This window comes from Gastrolobium bilobum, unplaced genomic scaffold (genome assembly GCF_033153095.1).
Source record: "Gastrolobium bilobum isolate Gb01-03AN ecotype WA unplaced genomic scaffold, APGP_CSIRO_Gbil_v1 utg37005, whole genome shotgun sequence".
Taxonomy (NCBI): Eukaryota; Viridiplantae; Streptophyta; class Magnoliopsida; order Fabales; family Fabaceae; genus Gastrolobium; species Gastrolobium bilobum.
Genome location: NW_026895270.1, coordinates 109,658 through 126,230, shown reverse-complemented (window position 1 = coordinate 126,230; position 16,573 = coordinate 109,658). Strand labels below are relative to the sequence as shown.

Below are 16,573 nucleotides of genomic sequence, written 5' to 3'. Positions count from 1 at the left end.
CAACCATCTCACAAAACAACCGAGCCACCACTGCTGAAGTATATGAAGTTGGTAAAGGATCAAAGTGGGCAAACTTCGTCAGACGGTCAACCACAACAAAAATGCAAGTGAACCCATTGGAGATAGGTAGACCAGTGATGAAATCTAAGAGAGGTCCTCAAAAACGCCATTGGGTATAGGGAGTGGTTGCAAAAGACCACTTGGGACAGTGTGGACATGTTTCACAGCTTGGCATATTTGACATTGTTCCACAAAAATGCGGACATCATAGCGCATCTTCTGCCAATAAAATGACGAAGATTATTGTAGAAGTGTACGAGTAACTCCAGCATGCCATCCAATTGGAGTATTATGAGCTTCTAACAAAATCAAGGCCTTAAGTGATGAGGTAGGACCCAAGAGGTATCTCGCACGGTGAAATAATATGCCATCCTTACATATAATGGCAGAATCCTTACAAGAACCTGAAGCAATAGCTTGATGAACGGTTAACAAGTACGGATCAGAAGCATTCTCCTCACGGATTCTTGAGACAATGTCAAATGCTGGTTGAGAGATCAACACACTGACATGCCCCACGATAGCTGCAACCGGACTGGCAACTTCTGCAATGCTTCCTTCAAACTGACGAGAGAGACTATCAGCAACTATATTTGAATGTCCTGCCTTGTACTCAATAGAAAAGGAGTACCCCATTAATTTGCACCCATATTTATGCTGCTCCGGTATCAAAACAGTTTGGGTGAATAACTCCTTAATGCTACGATGATTCGTGCGGATAATGAAGGATGAACCAAGGAGGTATTGCCTCCATTTCTTTACAGCTTTAGTTATAGCAAATAATTCGCGCAAATAAGTGGAAGCAGAGGCCATGCGTGAATTTAATTTTTTGCTAAAATATGACAGTGGTTGATCGTGTTGGAGTAAAACAGCTCCCACACCAGTAATAGACGCATCTGTTTCTAAGACAAACGGGGAAGAGAAATCGGGTAGTGCAAGAACAGATGTCTCGGTCATGATGGTCTTCAATAGTTGAAAGGCTAACTCTGTTGCAGGAGGCCAATTGAACTTGCCATCCCTTTTCAGAAGGTCTGTCATTGGAGCAACAATCATAGCATAATTACGGACAAACCGACGATAATACCCCGTAAGACCAAGGAAGCCACGTAGTTGCTTCAAAGTCCCAGGTGTTGGCCAAATCATGGCTTCAATCTTTGCAGGGTCTGCACGCACTCCTTTTGCAGAGACCAAGTGCCCCAAATAATCAATCTCTTCTAAAGCAAATTCACACTTTGGCAACTTAACATAGAAATCATGAAATTGGAGGCACTCTAATACCAGCTTGAGATGACCTGCATGATCAGACAAAGTAGAACTGTAAACAAGTATATCATCGAAAAATACAATGACGAACCTGCGTAAGAAAGGACAAAAAATATGATACATGGAGGCCTGAAACGTGGAAGGTGCGTTGGTCAATCCGAACGGCATCACCAAGAACTCATAATGCCCATCATGAGTTCTAAAAGCTATTTTTGGTACATCAGCAAGTAACACATGGATTTGATGGTAACCCGCACGTAAATCAAGTTTGGAAAAAATCACAGCACCAGGAAATTCATCTAACAGTTCATCAATGGTAGGGATCGGGAATCTGTCCTTCACAGTAATCCTATTAAGGGCTCGATAATCCACGCACATACGCCACGAACCATCATGTTTTTTTACCAACAGAACCGGAGATGAAAATGGACTCCTGCTAGGTTGAATGAACCCCGTAGCTAAGAGATCTGAAACTTGTGCTTCGATTTTTGTTTTCTGGTGATGAGTATATCTAAATGGTTTCACATTAACCGGAGAAGCTCCCTCGACCAAATGGATTGAATGCTCCCCACCACGAAAAGGAGGAAGTGCCTGAGGAATATCAAACACCGAATTAAACTCCAAGAGAACAAGCCAAATTACCTCAGGTACCTTAATTTGAAGCTTATCAAGATCAGTAGGAGGAGATAGTGTGGATGCAGAACTCAGTACAACACAAGAATTCATATTAGAAATATTGTAATCAGCTCTGTCAACAGTGTTCATATTGCCTTGTAGACATATGCACTGTCCCTTCCACTCAAATTCCATGGAAAATGTGTTGTAGTCATGGGTGACACAGCCTAATTGACTCAACCACTGCATACCCAGAATGATGTTCAACCCATAAAGATACACCACATACAGATCCACACAAAATTCATGGCCCTGTAACAGCAATTCGGTTCGAAGGCATATGCGATCACAAACTAAAAAATTCACATCGCCTAGGAAAACACACATTCATTTGCAGCGTGATAACTATAAGCCAAACTTGTCAACCAATTGACATTGCACGAAATTGTGGGTGCTACCAGAGTCCACTAAGACAGACATAGAATGGTGTAATAACCGAGCATCAAATGAAATAGCGCGAGGGTTGAGTGAACCTGACAGAGAATGTGAGGCAGCATCGTTCTTCTCAACAACATTGGTATCAGTATGCTAAACAATTTCCTCCTCACCATCATCAGGTGAATCAGTAGTATCACCACAAAGCACCAACATCTTGGCCTTACACCGGTGACGAGAAGACCACATTTCATCACAGGTAAAACACAATCCTAAGTCACGTTTCCTCTGCATCTCGTCAGAAGAAAGTCTCTTCATAGGTAAGGTCAGCAAGGAAGCAGTACCTGTTGCCGCACTTTTCTCAGCTACCTGGGACAAAGGAGAAGCCGAAGCAATTTGGGGAGACTTGGAAGTGTTGTAATACTTCTTAGAGGAAGAAGTGAATGAAGAACGTAGCTCTGAATGATGGGCCTCATAAGCATCAGCAAGCTGCATTGCTTGGTGAAGGGAAGATGGCCAATGCAATTGAATCGCACGGCGAAGATCAGGGTGCAGTCCAGAGATAAAAAAACTCATAAGCTGATCATCTGAGAACTTTGTGACCTGATTAATGAGGCTTTCGAAGTCACGGACGTAATCAGATAAGGAACCTTGCTGGGATAATTTGGACAATAAACCCTTCAAATCGCAATAATCTGAAGCACCAAAACGCTCCTTCACCGCAAGGGCAAACTCTGGCCAAGAATTCACACGGTTTCTCAAGAAAATCCACTGGTACCATTCGGAAGCAGCTTCTTCCATGCGTAACCCTACCAATGAGATCTTGAGATGTTCACGCACCTGTTGGAGGCGAAAATACATTTCTGCTTTAAAAAACCAATTATGAGGGTTTGAACCGTTGAATATAGGTATCTCCATTTTTACCCCCTTCAAAAGGTGATTATACTCTGTATGCTCATGCTTGGCGGAGGAGTGACGGCCATTCCCCGCTGAAGAGTGATTCGGTGAGGTGGGAATTGCTGAGAGTTCCCGCAAACGAAGATCGATTGCAAGCATGCTCTCCGTCAATTGATCCAAGTGTTGGTTCAATTCCGACCGCGTGTTGTGCAACTCCTCGGCAAGTTCTTGGACCTTCATCACCGCCAGTGAAATTTTCGGTGAGTCCAAAGTGAAAGCACCAATTTGTTAGGAACAAAGTTCCAGAAGGAAAAGGAAATTAAAAAAACAAAACCAATCCAATATTTTCCAATGAAATCTGGTACAACCCTCTATGGGCAATATATCAAGGCAACAGATATCACCTAACAGAATCCCTACAATGCGCAGCAAGTGCCACGTCCCTTATTACACGTCTAACAGAAAAGTTAACAGTAGCCTCAAGTGTCTCCTCTTGACTACACATAACCCTCCATCCAAGTTGGTGCCCTTTTGATACGGTTAGGCCTGCTCATCTCATGGTTGGCTATCTCCTCATTGGGCCTGGTTTGGTTTACTCCCGTAACAGAGTGTAAATCACCTGCTTAGTGGATAGGATGTGCTTTTGGTACAAGTGTGAAGGTTGTAACTTTGGTGGTAAGCCTTGTGAATATTGAAGAACTTGTCTCATCCTTTGCTACAGGGAACCATATATAGATGAAGTGCACTAGCAATTAAGGGAGGTTGTGCAAATAGTGGGTTGTTTTGCAGGTGACTTAGTGGTGTCATCCAATGCTTAGTAGGTGGTTATATGTAACGGAGGAAAGTTGAGAGAAAGTGGTGAAGAAAAATGCTTAGTGTATATCATATAATGGGGATAGAAATTCGGAACCACTTAACTGGTTCATAACAAGTTTCAAAGAGACATTATCACCAATTAATTATCAATTCCATTGCGTCACCTTAATCAGGATTGCCTCCTCCAACAGATTGATTTTATTTTTGAGCTCTTCCCTTTTTCCAATTGATAGTTTCCTTGCCAATTGTCAATAATTACTTTCCTACTCATCCTTAAAATCTAAAATATCTGTGTAAGTTTTGAAATTATCTTAAGAATGCAAGGATTACATTTTTGCAGGTCCAATATCTGGATGAACGTTTAAGGGTTTGTTGCCAGGCACAATTTAACCGAAAAATAACATAAGTTTACCCAAGTACAAGTATAATTTATTGAAATGGTCTTTTTCGTTTGTTTCATTTCATAGTTTTTTATATTAATTATCTAAGTATGAAATTTAATTTAAATAATAGACCGCCTATATTTTGGGCGCATTATCTTATTGATTATCTATAGATATGTTATTTAAATTAATTTTTTTATTTAATTATAACAACAACATCAATTCCTTTTCTCGCTAAGTGAAATCAACTACGCGAATCAAACGACGCCATTGTAATGTGTGAAAAACCAAATCTTCAACTTCCTGATTGGCAGCCACGCGCCTTCAGTGCATCAGTCAAGAAAAATATCTTTGAAATTACACTAAAGTAAGAAATATTTTGGAAATTCGAAATATTCTGGTCAATAAACCTTTTATTTCCTCAATGAATGTCACTCCTATTTATTATATGATACATTCATTCTTAATCTTATATTTTCTTATATGACTACTCATCTACCACAATATCGTGAGCTCTATAACACTAACTTAAGTTCTTATTAATACTTTATGGCCCAACATTCAATCCCATGGAGCATCATTGGTCAAATAATTGAAAGATGAAGGTCCTTTGATTGTGTTCTATATATTTTTTTTCTTAAAGCTGTTTTGTAGAATATTTAATGAAATATGTGTTTTCTATATTTTATTTATTTTAAAAGTTAAAAATCAAAACACAAAACAAAAACAATGTTCTTTAAATTTGATTTTATCATTTTTTTTTTGTCTTCATGTACCAGAGCTCATGTCTACCATTACTTACTGCAATATACTGCACCAGTTTATCTTTGAATCCAGGGCAAGACTAAACGAATTGACAGACTCGTCCAATATATTTTGTACAAGGTAATGCAGCTGATGATTCATCCTGTTAAGTTGTGATCTTGTCATCAAGGCCTGTGGTGGAAAACATCATATAACCGAATATTCACCTTCTAAGAGCTCCATAGCTTTTGGTCACCTAGAACCATAAAAAGGGGCTTAGTCCAATGAAATCACACAACTCCAAAGATGTTATGAATTAAAAAAAAAAAAAAAACTTCTAGAACCAAAGTTGCATTTTACATTAGCTAGAACTACATCAGGGATGAAAATTTGCCTGGCAACATTATGACATGAGGGATAAGCAAAAGGATAGCAGACCATTATGTCACCAATCAATTCCGTTCAAGCAATCTTAACATGTAATTAAATTCATATAGGAAGTGAATAAACTAACTTGATATCAAAAGTACCCCCAGCAACCTTTTGGTTTGCTAACACCAGTTGCAGAAATTTCAGAGAATCGTGATTTAAAAGTGACATCAAAATTCAAAAGTATCCCAAGCAACTTTTAGTTGACATTTCATTGGTATATATCAAGGTTTTGCCATCGAGGCATAATTGAAATCCTTCTGTTCACATGCATTGCCATTTGCTCAAACAAATAATTTGAATGGGAAATGAAAATATATATCCTATCAGAAACAAGTGAAGAAATGAAAGGGGGACACAAACCCGAGGTTGAGACTTATTTAATCTCTTTATAACATTATCATCGTCGTCGTCGTCGTCGTCGTCATCTTCATCATCATTGTTAATGAGCATTCTATGGATCGAAGAGTTATCTGATTTCCTTCCCCTTTTAGAAGACTGCATAGATACTCTACCTCTACCCTTTGAAGCAGCCCTTTTCCGTCCTGGTAGCTTGGACTCATTTTCCTGTGCAATATAAGATGCAGAAGATTTCACTTAAGAATTAAGCACGTCAAGGATGTTTCCGTAACAAATTACAATCCAAAGCACAGAAAACTTAGGTAGCAAGTATCAGACTGGCAAAACTGAATAAAAGAGCCTTGTGAACGCTTCATATATAAAGGTACTGCAAATTAAGGAATATAATACAAAAGGAATTGGCATTGGTCCATACCGAACTGTCATCAATCTCTTCAACTGCATTTTTTTTGGCATCGTCACTTGAAGCAGAGCCTAAATTATCCCCATCATCAGCATCACTTTGGATGGCACTAGCTGCAGCAATTGATGCATGCCTGCATCAAGTTCAATGAAATCATATTGAATAACTATCCACAATCAAGGAACCATCAGTGGAATATAAAGTGACCTTAAATAAACCCATCAATGGGGAACACTAATCCTTCTTTAGATTATTTTCATGCCTGTGTTAAAAAACACCTTGTCCACACAGGCTAACATACATGCAGCAACAGGGATGCATGAGGCAACTCAGAAGTCAGATATCAGAATCATAGCTCTTACTAAGAAAATAAATACCTATATAGAATAATGGAGAGGAGCTAATATCTTTGCTACAGTTTGTTTTGGACAGGCCTTCACAGCCCACTATACTTGGGCCAGCCTGTAAAGGCCCATTAAGGGGTCACACCCTTACCTCCCTATAGTAAGCACATAGACCTCACCATAGAGGATCTCTCACTCTCCTGCACAGCTCATCATCGTACATGCACAATTGTGGAGTAGCTCCTCAATGCGACAATGAGGAGTTGGGCAAAAGGTTAGGCTCTTCTCTCTCCCGTGATGAGGGAATATTTCCCACTTATATAAACCCCTCTTCTCCCATCGAAGAGGTATTTGAAAACCATCATCTTCATGGGCGGTTACTTTGCCGTATTTTAGAGCCATCGTAGCCCTTACACATTCCCCCTTTCTCAACCTCACCTAAAATAGCACTTACGGTGTCTCTCTTCGAACTTTCGTCCATACCTCTGCTACTTTGAGCACCCACACATTGATATACATCACCCATTACAGGATACCGACCTAGCTCTTAACTCCATTACAGTTCATAGTTGATCCTGTACCTATTTTCTAATCTTTACCTATACGAGAGGAACAAATTGAGGGTCAAAAACTTTTCTGGCATAATGGCCCAGGGATGTCAATTGGCCACCAAGAAGATACAAAAAAGAAGGGGTTATTCCACTCTAAAGACATATTAATTGAATTAGTGTCGAAAATTAGATAAACATAAAGATCAATATCATTTTTGTCTTGAGTGTGTGTACGGGGGACTGGGGCCCAGTTTTTGAGTCATCATCATTTCCATGTCCCCTATGCCTCTGGATTTACTTTGCTGTGTAGAATTCAATAAAGCTACTAGAATGATTTATTTATCAGCAAAAACAACCTCTGAGAATGGCGAAACCCTAAAGCTCCATCAAGAGTTGTCTGCTTCAAGGTGCTGGAACCCCTGCCTCTACCTCTGCCCCTGCCCCTGCCCCTTCCTCTGCTTGGAGTTTGAGATGCAGCAGAGGACCCTTTCCGACCTCTAGCGCTTGGCTTTGAGGCAGATATTGGCATGGGATCTTCATCATCACTAAAGGAAACTGCACTTCCAGTTCCAGCAGCACTTCTGCCTTGGAAATCCTAGATGCAATTAGAAAGAGAAGCTAAGAATAACGGTCGTGAATAATTTTGCACACCCAAAAGTCAAAACACTGTTTTTCCATCTCTAGATTCTCTACTGCAATAGCAAATATCATATCATATGTTGGGTTTACCACCTTTGACAGAGCACCAGCCGGGACCTGTGTGGGTTCCTTGCTGCGTACTGATCGTTCCTTGACACGTTCCTAGAACAAAAGACAACCAACAGAGACTTACATGTTTGTTCCATCCATCAAAGTTCAAACCATTGTGATCACATAGGAAGATGTAGTAAAATAATCATGAAGGCCCCAAATAATTGCAAAAATTGCAAACAAACTTGTAATCAATGATGGTACAGAGGATATAGGAGACTTTTGTGCCTAGATTGTCTGCAACTGCTATATGCTATTTCATGAAAGCCCCAGTAATAGCTAGGCTTTCTGACAAGGCGAAGTGAAATTTAAACCTGAATTCATTGGAGATTTATTGATTCATGGATTAATTAAAAGTACTGATGAAGCTTCTAACCTCCAAGCACTCTCCAAATTTAACAATTAAATCTTCCTCATCAAATTTCAGATTATCTGAATCCTTAGAAATTTTATTCTGCACAAGCACAAAAGTAATTATCAGTGAGAAGAGGAAGGAATATGACATTAACATATATACACTCTAGAATATGAAGAGACAATGTGCTCAATCTTAGTGAATAGGCTACGGGATACAATATGGACCAAATTTTCAAACATAGCGGTACCATAGACAAAGGCATACAACAGATGAATACAATATAGAATACTCACTCGTGTTTCATCAATATTGTATTGTACACAAGAGTAAAATGCCATTTTATCATCCTTGTTCACAAAATTGTGCAATGCAATATCCAAATCATTGACTGGAAGTATCTCCATTTTCTACAAAACCATTAAGAGTTAGATGTACTGAGAGATAAAATTAAATTGGACTAATATTGTTTTATATTTATTTAAATTGAAAAGACTAAAAGGATAGAAGTACTCATTGATTAAAATACCAGATTATTTTCAGCAACCAAAGCCTCTATGTTTTGTTGATTCAATTCTTCTGGACGAAGTCGTTCTGAATCATCAATTGTACCTACATAAGAAAAAGGAGAGTAAATTAATCATATTCCAGCATGTTTTAAAGTTGAAGAATGACATTATCACCGATTTTCAAATTATGCAACTTGACTAAACCAAAAAAACAAATGCTACTTAAACAACTTGTGACTTTTGTTAATTTCAATAGAGATTGCAAATATCTTGCACATGATGCTTAATATGTCCGGCAATCAAAACCAATTATTCCTTCAATCTGTCCCTAATGTTGATTCTAAATTTCTAATTATAACAAAAATAATAGCAAGTAGGGGTAACTCAGGCAAACCAAACTAATTTTAAATGTACATAGGTATTATAGCATCTGACAACTATATATATCTTATCTGGGCTGTTTTTTGCCCTCTCCATTGCTTTTATGTAGGTTGTTTTTTGCTCTCTATTGCTTTTATTCGATTAGAATAAAATTTGGAACTGTTGAGATATATAAAACCATTAAAAAGCCCTCACCCACCTGCTTAAGCTTTTGGGTTGAATTGGTTCTTTACAGGAACAAATTAAAGGATTTGATTCTAGTGAGTTCTGATTTAGGATACTAATAGTAATAAGCATGTGCAATCCACCTACAATATTCTATTACAAAAGCAGAGGCAGGGCCAACTGGTCCTCAAAACAGAAGTATACTTTACAATGTCAACAATAATAAAATAAAATAAAACTTCCTCCAGATTCAGTAACAGAATTAAAACAAGAAGCCTGCCTTGGATATCGTAAGTTGAAAACTTGAAACACTATGCTGTTGAGATCAAATAAACAGGTAAAGAAAGGTAAATAAAAACAATTCAAACTACCTTCAACCTTGGCCCTTTTTGCAGCCTTTGAGAATATAAGAATGTCTTGGGGGTTTGCAACCTAATATAAGGATCACCAATCAACAGTTGAAAACAATCTTCAAGCAAAACTGGCATTAGCACACTAATTCACGAAGAATGGTAGATAGAAATTACCTTCCCTACATATTTCTGCCCAAATCTTTGAGGATTTATAGTCGTAAATCCAGAGTAATCTACCTATAAAGTACGTTGTAAAAGTTAAGGACAAGCCAGATAACATTATGTAATATCTAACTCTTGTCTTTTTAAGGATTTGTGAATCCAACTCCCAGCATCAAGCATAGAGTTTAATTGATTTAATGTCATGAAAATTACTATCATTTCTAGAAGAAAAGTGGAGTCAAAAGCGGTAAGATTATAGAAGCAACATCAAACTTTCTGCTAGGTGAAAAGAAAAATAGGAGGAAATTCCCTCAAATATAGATTCAAAAGTCATGTTACAATATATATAAATTACCTTGATACGTATTAGTGGAAGCTTAAGTTCTGCTCTACTGACAGCCTTCTTACTACATTTTTCTAGCAGCTTCCCCACCTGAACAATCTTCTGTTATCAAAATAGCTTCTACACATGACCACTGGTCCACACACAAAAATAATTTGGGGAAAAATCAAAGTTAAGTTTCTTTCACAAATTCTACTCATCCCCAAACAGATTATAAAGCAGAATACCCAAATTTTATTTTAAAAAAAACATGTTTTATGATAAAATAATAACTATAAGGAACTGTTAGAATAGGAAAAATTAGATATATAGATTTGGTTTAGATTTGTATAGATTACTTTCCTATCTGTAAATATTCTTTTTGGATTAGATCTGGGCTCCTCACTTAAGCCCATTAGGATCTCTATATATTGTAACTCTTTGTATTAGCTTAATACACACAATATTATTTTATATTCAAGTTGGTACCAGAGCTCTTTTGTTCTGGGGACCCTCGCTTTCGCATAAAACTTCGTTCTCGCTTTAAAACCTAAGCCCACTGCTTAGGAGTCCTCTTTTCTTTGTTGTGCGTTCTTCCGACAAGCCGTATAGGGCTGTAAGCTCCTTCAGAGTTATTTCCGAACGCGTCAGCACCTCTGACAGCCACCGGAACCACCATCCGGCACTGTTCAGGCCGCCAGAGAAGTTTTACGGCGAGTTTTCAAACCAAACCACCTGCGATCAAGACCCTCTCCTCCCGGCTACCAGTTCTGTGGAGGTCCGACCACCATCGCAGCCGTCACGCGCCTCCACGCGCCGCCCGTCTCCTCTGCCGGCGCGTGTGCGCTGTTCCGGTGGAATTTTCCGGCCGTTCTTGGACAGAAAAGCTCGTCTTCTCCTCCTCTTTCCAGATCTGTGGTTGGTTCTTTGTGGGTCTCGCTTTTTGTGTGTACCTCTTCTTGATTTGCAATCAAGTTAGTTTCTATTCACTTGGTTGTATATCCTTGTGATTTATTATAATGGCAGCATCTTCTCCTGCTCACTCGGAGATCGGTTCTCCCTCTCATCCTGCCAAAAGTTCCCCTAATGTCATCTTACCCAATGTTGGGCCCGTTACCTCTTCAAAGCTGAAGGGTTTTCTTAATTACAAGAATTGGGCCACCTCTGTTCGAGTTTGGTTCTTTGGACAGGGACATGGGAACCATCTCACAACTAAATCTACCAATATTCCTAAGGAAGAAAAATTTGATTGAGAAAGGATTGGCAACCAACCAAAGAGGAAAACTTATTAACAAAGAAAAGAAACCTATGTGAGCTTCTCCCACAAATAAATTTTAAGCAACCAAAAGGGCACAGCAAATTATATGGCAAGAAAACAAAACTTTCTTCCAATATTAAGAAACTCACATATGAGTATATGACATACCACTTTGTCCAGGTGTTCAAGAATAGAATCTTGATTATTGTAATCAATATCAGGCTCATCTTTTAGTATTATCTGCATTATGAAGATTTGAATGATAAATGAAGAACCTTAAGATGGTCAAACACTTGAACAATTTAATATTTGATTCAAAAAAATATGTAATTTAAATAGCAGTGAGAAATATAAATTTTGAACTTAATTAATAATTGCAAAGGAAAACAAAAAAATTATCAGTATTTTACCTCACCTCTGTATACTCAAAAGGCCGCACAGACATCAAAGGTATCTTAGTTGGACGATACTGATTTCCCTGTCAAGAACCATTAATTCAAGCACTTAGTAAGAATATCAAAAAATGGTAATAGCTGCTACAGGGAAAGAGGAATCTACATTCTCATTACATAGACAACCTTAATTTCTAGAAGAAGTACATGCTTTGGCTTTGATTCACCATCAATAAGTGATGTTGCAACTGATGACCCTGGTTGCGTAATGTGAAACCCCATCCCTGGAACTTCCTGAATAAAATTAAAATCCATATTCAGTTTGCAGAACACAATATATGTCTACCTGGGTCCATTTAAGAGATATTGATTCAGTATACCTGTGGGTCAACCAAACACTCATGCTCATGCCCCCACACAACGAAGTCTAGGAAGCGTGGCAAGAAGTGCTCATTTATTGCATTTTTTGGATTTGTTTTCACTCTGCATACCATTATTGAAAACAAGATCAATCATCATGCAGAATAAAATCTAAAAACTTAGATACCGTGCACCAAATAAATAACCAATAATTTCAAAGTCAAATGTAGATTTCAGGTTAATCAACACATTTTCATTGATATATGATATTAAATGCAATCTTTTAAAAAAAGACAGACAGAAAGGAAGACATACCTGTTCTGATGAAGTACCAGAATGTTGAACCAATCAGACACTTGACACCCTTCCTGAGATTCAGGTCGCATCCATTGCACAGCATGTGGTGTCTGAAAAAGAAATAAAATAATACACCATTTCCAAATGTGAATGACTTAAATTGATAGATGAACTGCTTGAAAGTAAATTTTATCAGTAGCATACTTGAAACATCCTATTAAGCCTTTCATCTCTAATGTTCCCCAGACCATACAGAGCTACAGCTGTTGAACCCTGCAATTCATAAAAAAACATCTCAGTAAAAATGACATTTGTAACCATCATTCTTTTCTTTTCTTCTATTTCCCCCATTTTAGTATGTCTCTGGATTAGCTTATTTTATGTTCAAAATAGCTTATAATTAAAATCTCTGGATTAGCTTATTTTATGTTCAAAATAGCTTATAATTAAAATGTTACTGAGTTTTTTTTTTTTTTTTGGGGGGGGTGGGGGATATAATGGTGACACTGAGGTTTAAACCTGTGACCTCATGCAAACTACCCAAAACCCTTACCACTAGACCAATCCTAGTGGCTTAAACCTTACTGAGTTTTTTGAAAAGAAAAAAAAATCCCCTAAAAATCAAGCAAAATCAAACATGCACTTAACAAAAAAAATGAGGGTTTTACTAAGTTCACCTTATTCTGGTACTAACAATATTTGATAACAAACCTTTTTGATAAGAATAGGGTGGATAGCGATCTGACCAACACCAGAACCCCCAAGAACTGTTTTCCCAAAGTAGTTGACTAGATTGCATACCGAGAGAATATCAACTGCAGAAAGGTTGTCCTGTCACAATCATTCAATAAGGATTACATATTTTTTGTAGTTTAGAATAGCTGTAAGCACAATACAATTTGGCAGACAAAATATTAATCTGGTCAAATATATATCTAGCGAAACTTGAGGAAAAAAAAATCAGTTTCATTTCAAAGCAAGTAATTTTTTTAAGACATATGTCAGTATAAAACCCAACAAACAAAAGAAATAAAAAAGACCATCACCCCTTCACCATTACATAAGACTTGCTCCTTGAAAAAATATGTAAATAAGGTCTTCCTTCTTTATAAATTAGACTTATTGTTGAAAATATTTTCTATGTCCAAACAACACATTTCTCTATGCTATTCGGAATTCATCTTGCCACAATGCAAAGTACAAGACAAACAACTCAAATCAAGACTAAAATTTGACAACAAAATTCCAAAGCAAGCATCCACAAGCAACATATTAATGTAGTCATGTAAGAAGTGCAAAGAATGGGTCAAGGGAGCTGCACATTGGGAATGAGGGATAGGATTTGACTGAGTCTGTTTTTAAATTATGTTTTTGAATTATGTTTGTTTCAGCTTGCTTGTTTTGGTTCTGTTTCTGTTAGATTTATGGGAATAAAGTGGCCTATTTTGTAGGCACACGTTGTAATTGTTGGTTATTTAATGGATTGATGGAATAACAAAAGGTTTCAGATTTTGAAACCCCAAATAAGGCTCTTGACAGACTAGGAGACTGGCCATCTTGAATCAGGCTATTTCTTATCCATGTTTCACTCCAACAGTTTATTCCTATCACATATCTTCATCTGATGCTATTTTGAAATGAAAAGCAAATGCTGAAACAGATAAGTGCTTATCCAGATATTACAATTTACCACCTGTACAAAGCTATAACCAGCAAAAAAACACCTGTATTCTCCAAGTCCACATGGAAATCATTAATCCCTTTCATGATCTCTACCACCCACCCAACCCCAAGGGAAAAAAAGCACTCCTTTCACCTCTTTGATGATCTCTCCAAAGTCCTCAGTTTATAATGCATATCCCTCTTCCAACCCCTAGCTATTTGAAGTTTAATTTAACCAGCCCAAATTCTGAACGATGACTAAGTAACGGAATCAATGTTGCAAGTATAATGCATTTCAATGACCAAATTTCACCATAAAGCTTAATGCATTTAGTATGTTCGAATGTGCCAACTTCCAAGAGAATCATTTCCAACAACCACAACGGAATTCTTAAAATATAATTTTCTCTCATCTTTCTTCTAGATTGACCATGTTCAAATACAGCAATGAACAAACCAAGCCAAGGCAATTGGATTTACACAGACCCTGAACATATTATAGTCAGAACATAAAGACTCCGCCAGTAACAAAGTTGATTAGCAGCCTGCCAGGCTTTTGTGTTCTAGATATATAGGCAATAGATGAACTCAAAGCAAAACACCATACAACATGAAAACAACCAAAGGAAACAAAAGCAAGTCCAAAATAATAGACATAACAAACCACAAAGTTCACTATAACTCATACCACGCCAGCTGGATCATCATGGTTTCCGTGAATGGTGAAGACAGGCAAACCAACATTGAAGTGAGGATCTTCATAATTTACATGACCAAATCTGCGGAGAAAAAAAAAAAAAAAAAAAAAACTTCAGTTCATGATATTTACATTCCTTTGCAAACAAAGCACGATCTCACATTCACTAAATTAAAACATAAAAACCCTAAGTTATGTTCTTTTTTTTGCCATTGCAAGTAGAAACCACATAAAAAACAAAAGAACAGAGTGCGAGAACCAACTCATTCTGGAAATTTACGGTTTGGTCGCTGACAACTTGGAAGGAAACAGGTCCATCGTTGAGGCAATGTCGACGGAGAATCTTGATGGCTTCGACTAAGGTGTACCTGGAAGGCTTGTTCTCGTGGAAAAGGTCACCTCCGAGTAGAAGAAAATCAACCTGAAACCAAACACACTCACTCCTTTTGATCGATTAACAGAAAAAGAGAGGGGAAATGAAAATGCAATACCTGTTTGTGCTCAGCTATGGAGCAAATTTCTTCGAATGCTTGGAAAGAGTCATGGCGTCGTACTTCGTCCTTCTCCATGTACCCTAGGTGGCAATCCGTAGCTACCAGTATTCGAACTGTGTTCGAAGTGTCCTCCATCGATGCTGAAACAGAAGCCATGGAAATTGAAGTGTGTGTGAAGAAATTTGGGTATGAGATGAATATGATTCTCGAGGGGAACGAAACGCCGTCGTATTAGCTCTCTGGGCTTTTCAGAAAAGGCGGGACCTTCTCGCCATTTCCTTTTTCTTTTTTTTTTAATAAATTTTCAGAAAAATAATGGGAGGGAAAATATTAAGAGATATCTAATTGAACTTATGTATCAAAAAAAAAAAAAAAACTAATTGAACTACAATTAAAAGCTGTTACAAATTACAATCTCTGATTTAATTTTTACAATATTGTTCAAGACCAAACATGATAAAATAAAAATGGCTTACAGAAACAAGACAGAGTTTCTACTATAGTTCTTTTTGTGAATAGTTTATTAATTCAAGACATTTATTTAATTCTTCACTCTGTTCCAACCACTTTTATACTATGCCACTAATTATATATGATGTGTACTGTATCCTTGTAACATTATATTATTGAACTTTTCAGTACTAATAAGACTGACCAGTTAGTTTAATAATTATGATGTAGTAAAAATATGTCTAAAATTATCAAACTATATATATGTAAATTTGTTAATCCAATATTACACAACTCTAATAATGCATCATAGTTACTTAGTAATTTTAATTTTATGTAAAATAGAAAAAGTAGTAGAATACTAGAATACAAATTTAAAAGGAGAAATCCTTAGGCTTGTCTGAATTCTATTTTCGAAAATAATTTTTTAATTTTCCAAAAAAAAATTTATAATCTTTTGATAATGTTTGTTTTGTAAAAATAGTTCTAAAAATTATAACTATTTTTCAGTTTTTAAAATCAAATTTAAAAACATATTTTAATTGTTTCTGATTTGTGTTTTGACTTTTGAGTTTCAATAAACAAAAAAAAATACGAAAACAACAATGTTATCAAACTCGAATAGATCATCAATTGGTCGGGGTAATAGATCAGTGGATCACTAGT

The 16,573-nt window shown here is 37.1% G+C and overlaps 1 protein-coding gene across 1 annotated transcript; it reads right to left on the bottom strand.

The window, feature by feature from the left end:
- Nucleotides 1-5,243: 5,243 nt before the first annotated feature.
- Nucleotides 5,244-15,604, bottom strand: LOC133302963 (double-strand break repair protein MRE11). The gene is made up of 21 exons (XM_061502786.1): nt 15,455-15,604; nt 15,227-15,384; nt 14,955-15,045; nt 13,316-13,435; nt 12,809-12,877; nt 12,623-12,714; nt 12,328-12,430; nt 12,134-12,241; nt 11,971-12,033; nt 11,724-11,795; nt 10,331-10,408; nt 9,988-10,050; nt 9,832-9,892; nt 8,935-9,017; nt 8,702-8,815; nt 8,427-8,504; nt 8,033-8,101; nt 7,657-7,895; nt 6,418-6,538; nt 6,006-6,209; nt 5,244-5,469 (listed from the first exon to the last, which is right to left on the bottom strand). The coding sequence occupies exons 1-21, from the start codon at nt 15,590-15,592 to the stop codon at nt 5,437-5,439; spliced, it is 2,157 nt and encodes a 718-aa protein (XP_061358770.1). The 5' UTR covers nt 15,593-15,604; the 3' UTR covers nt 5,244-5,436.
- Between the last annotated feature and the right edge of the window lie 969 nt (nt 15,605-16,573).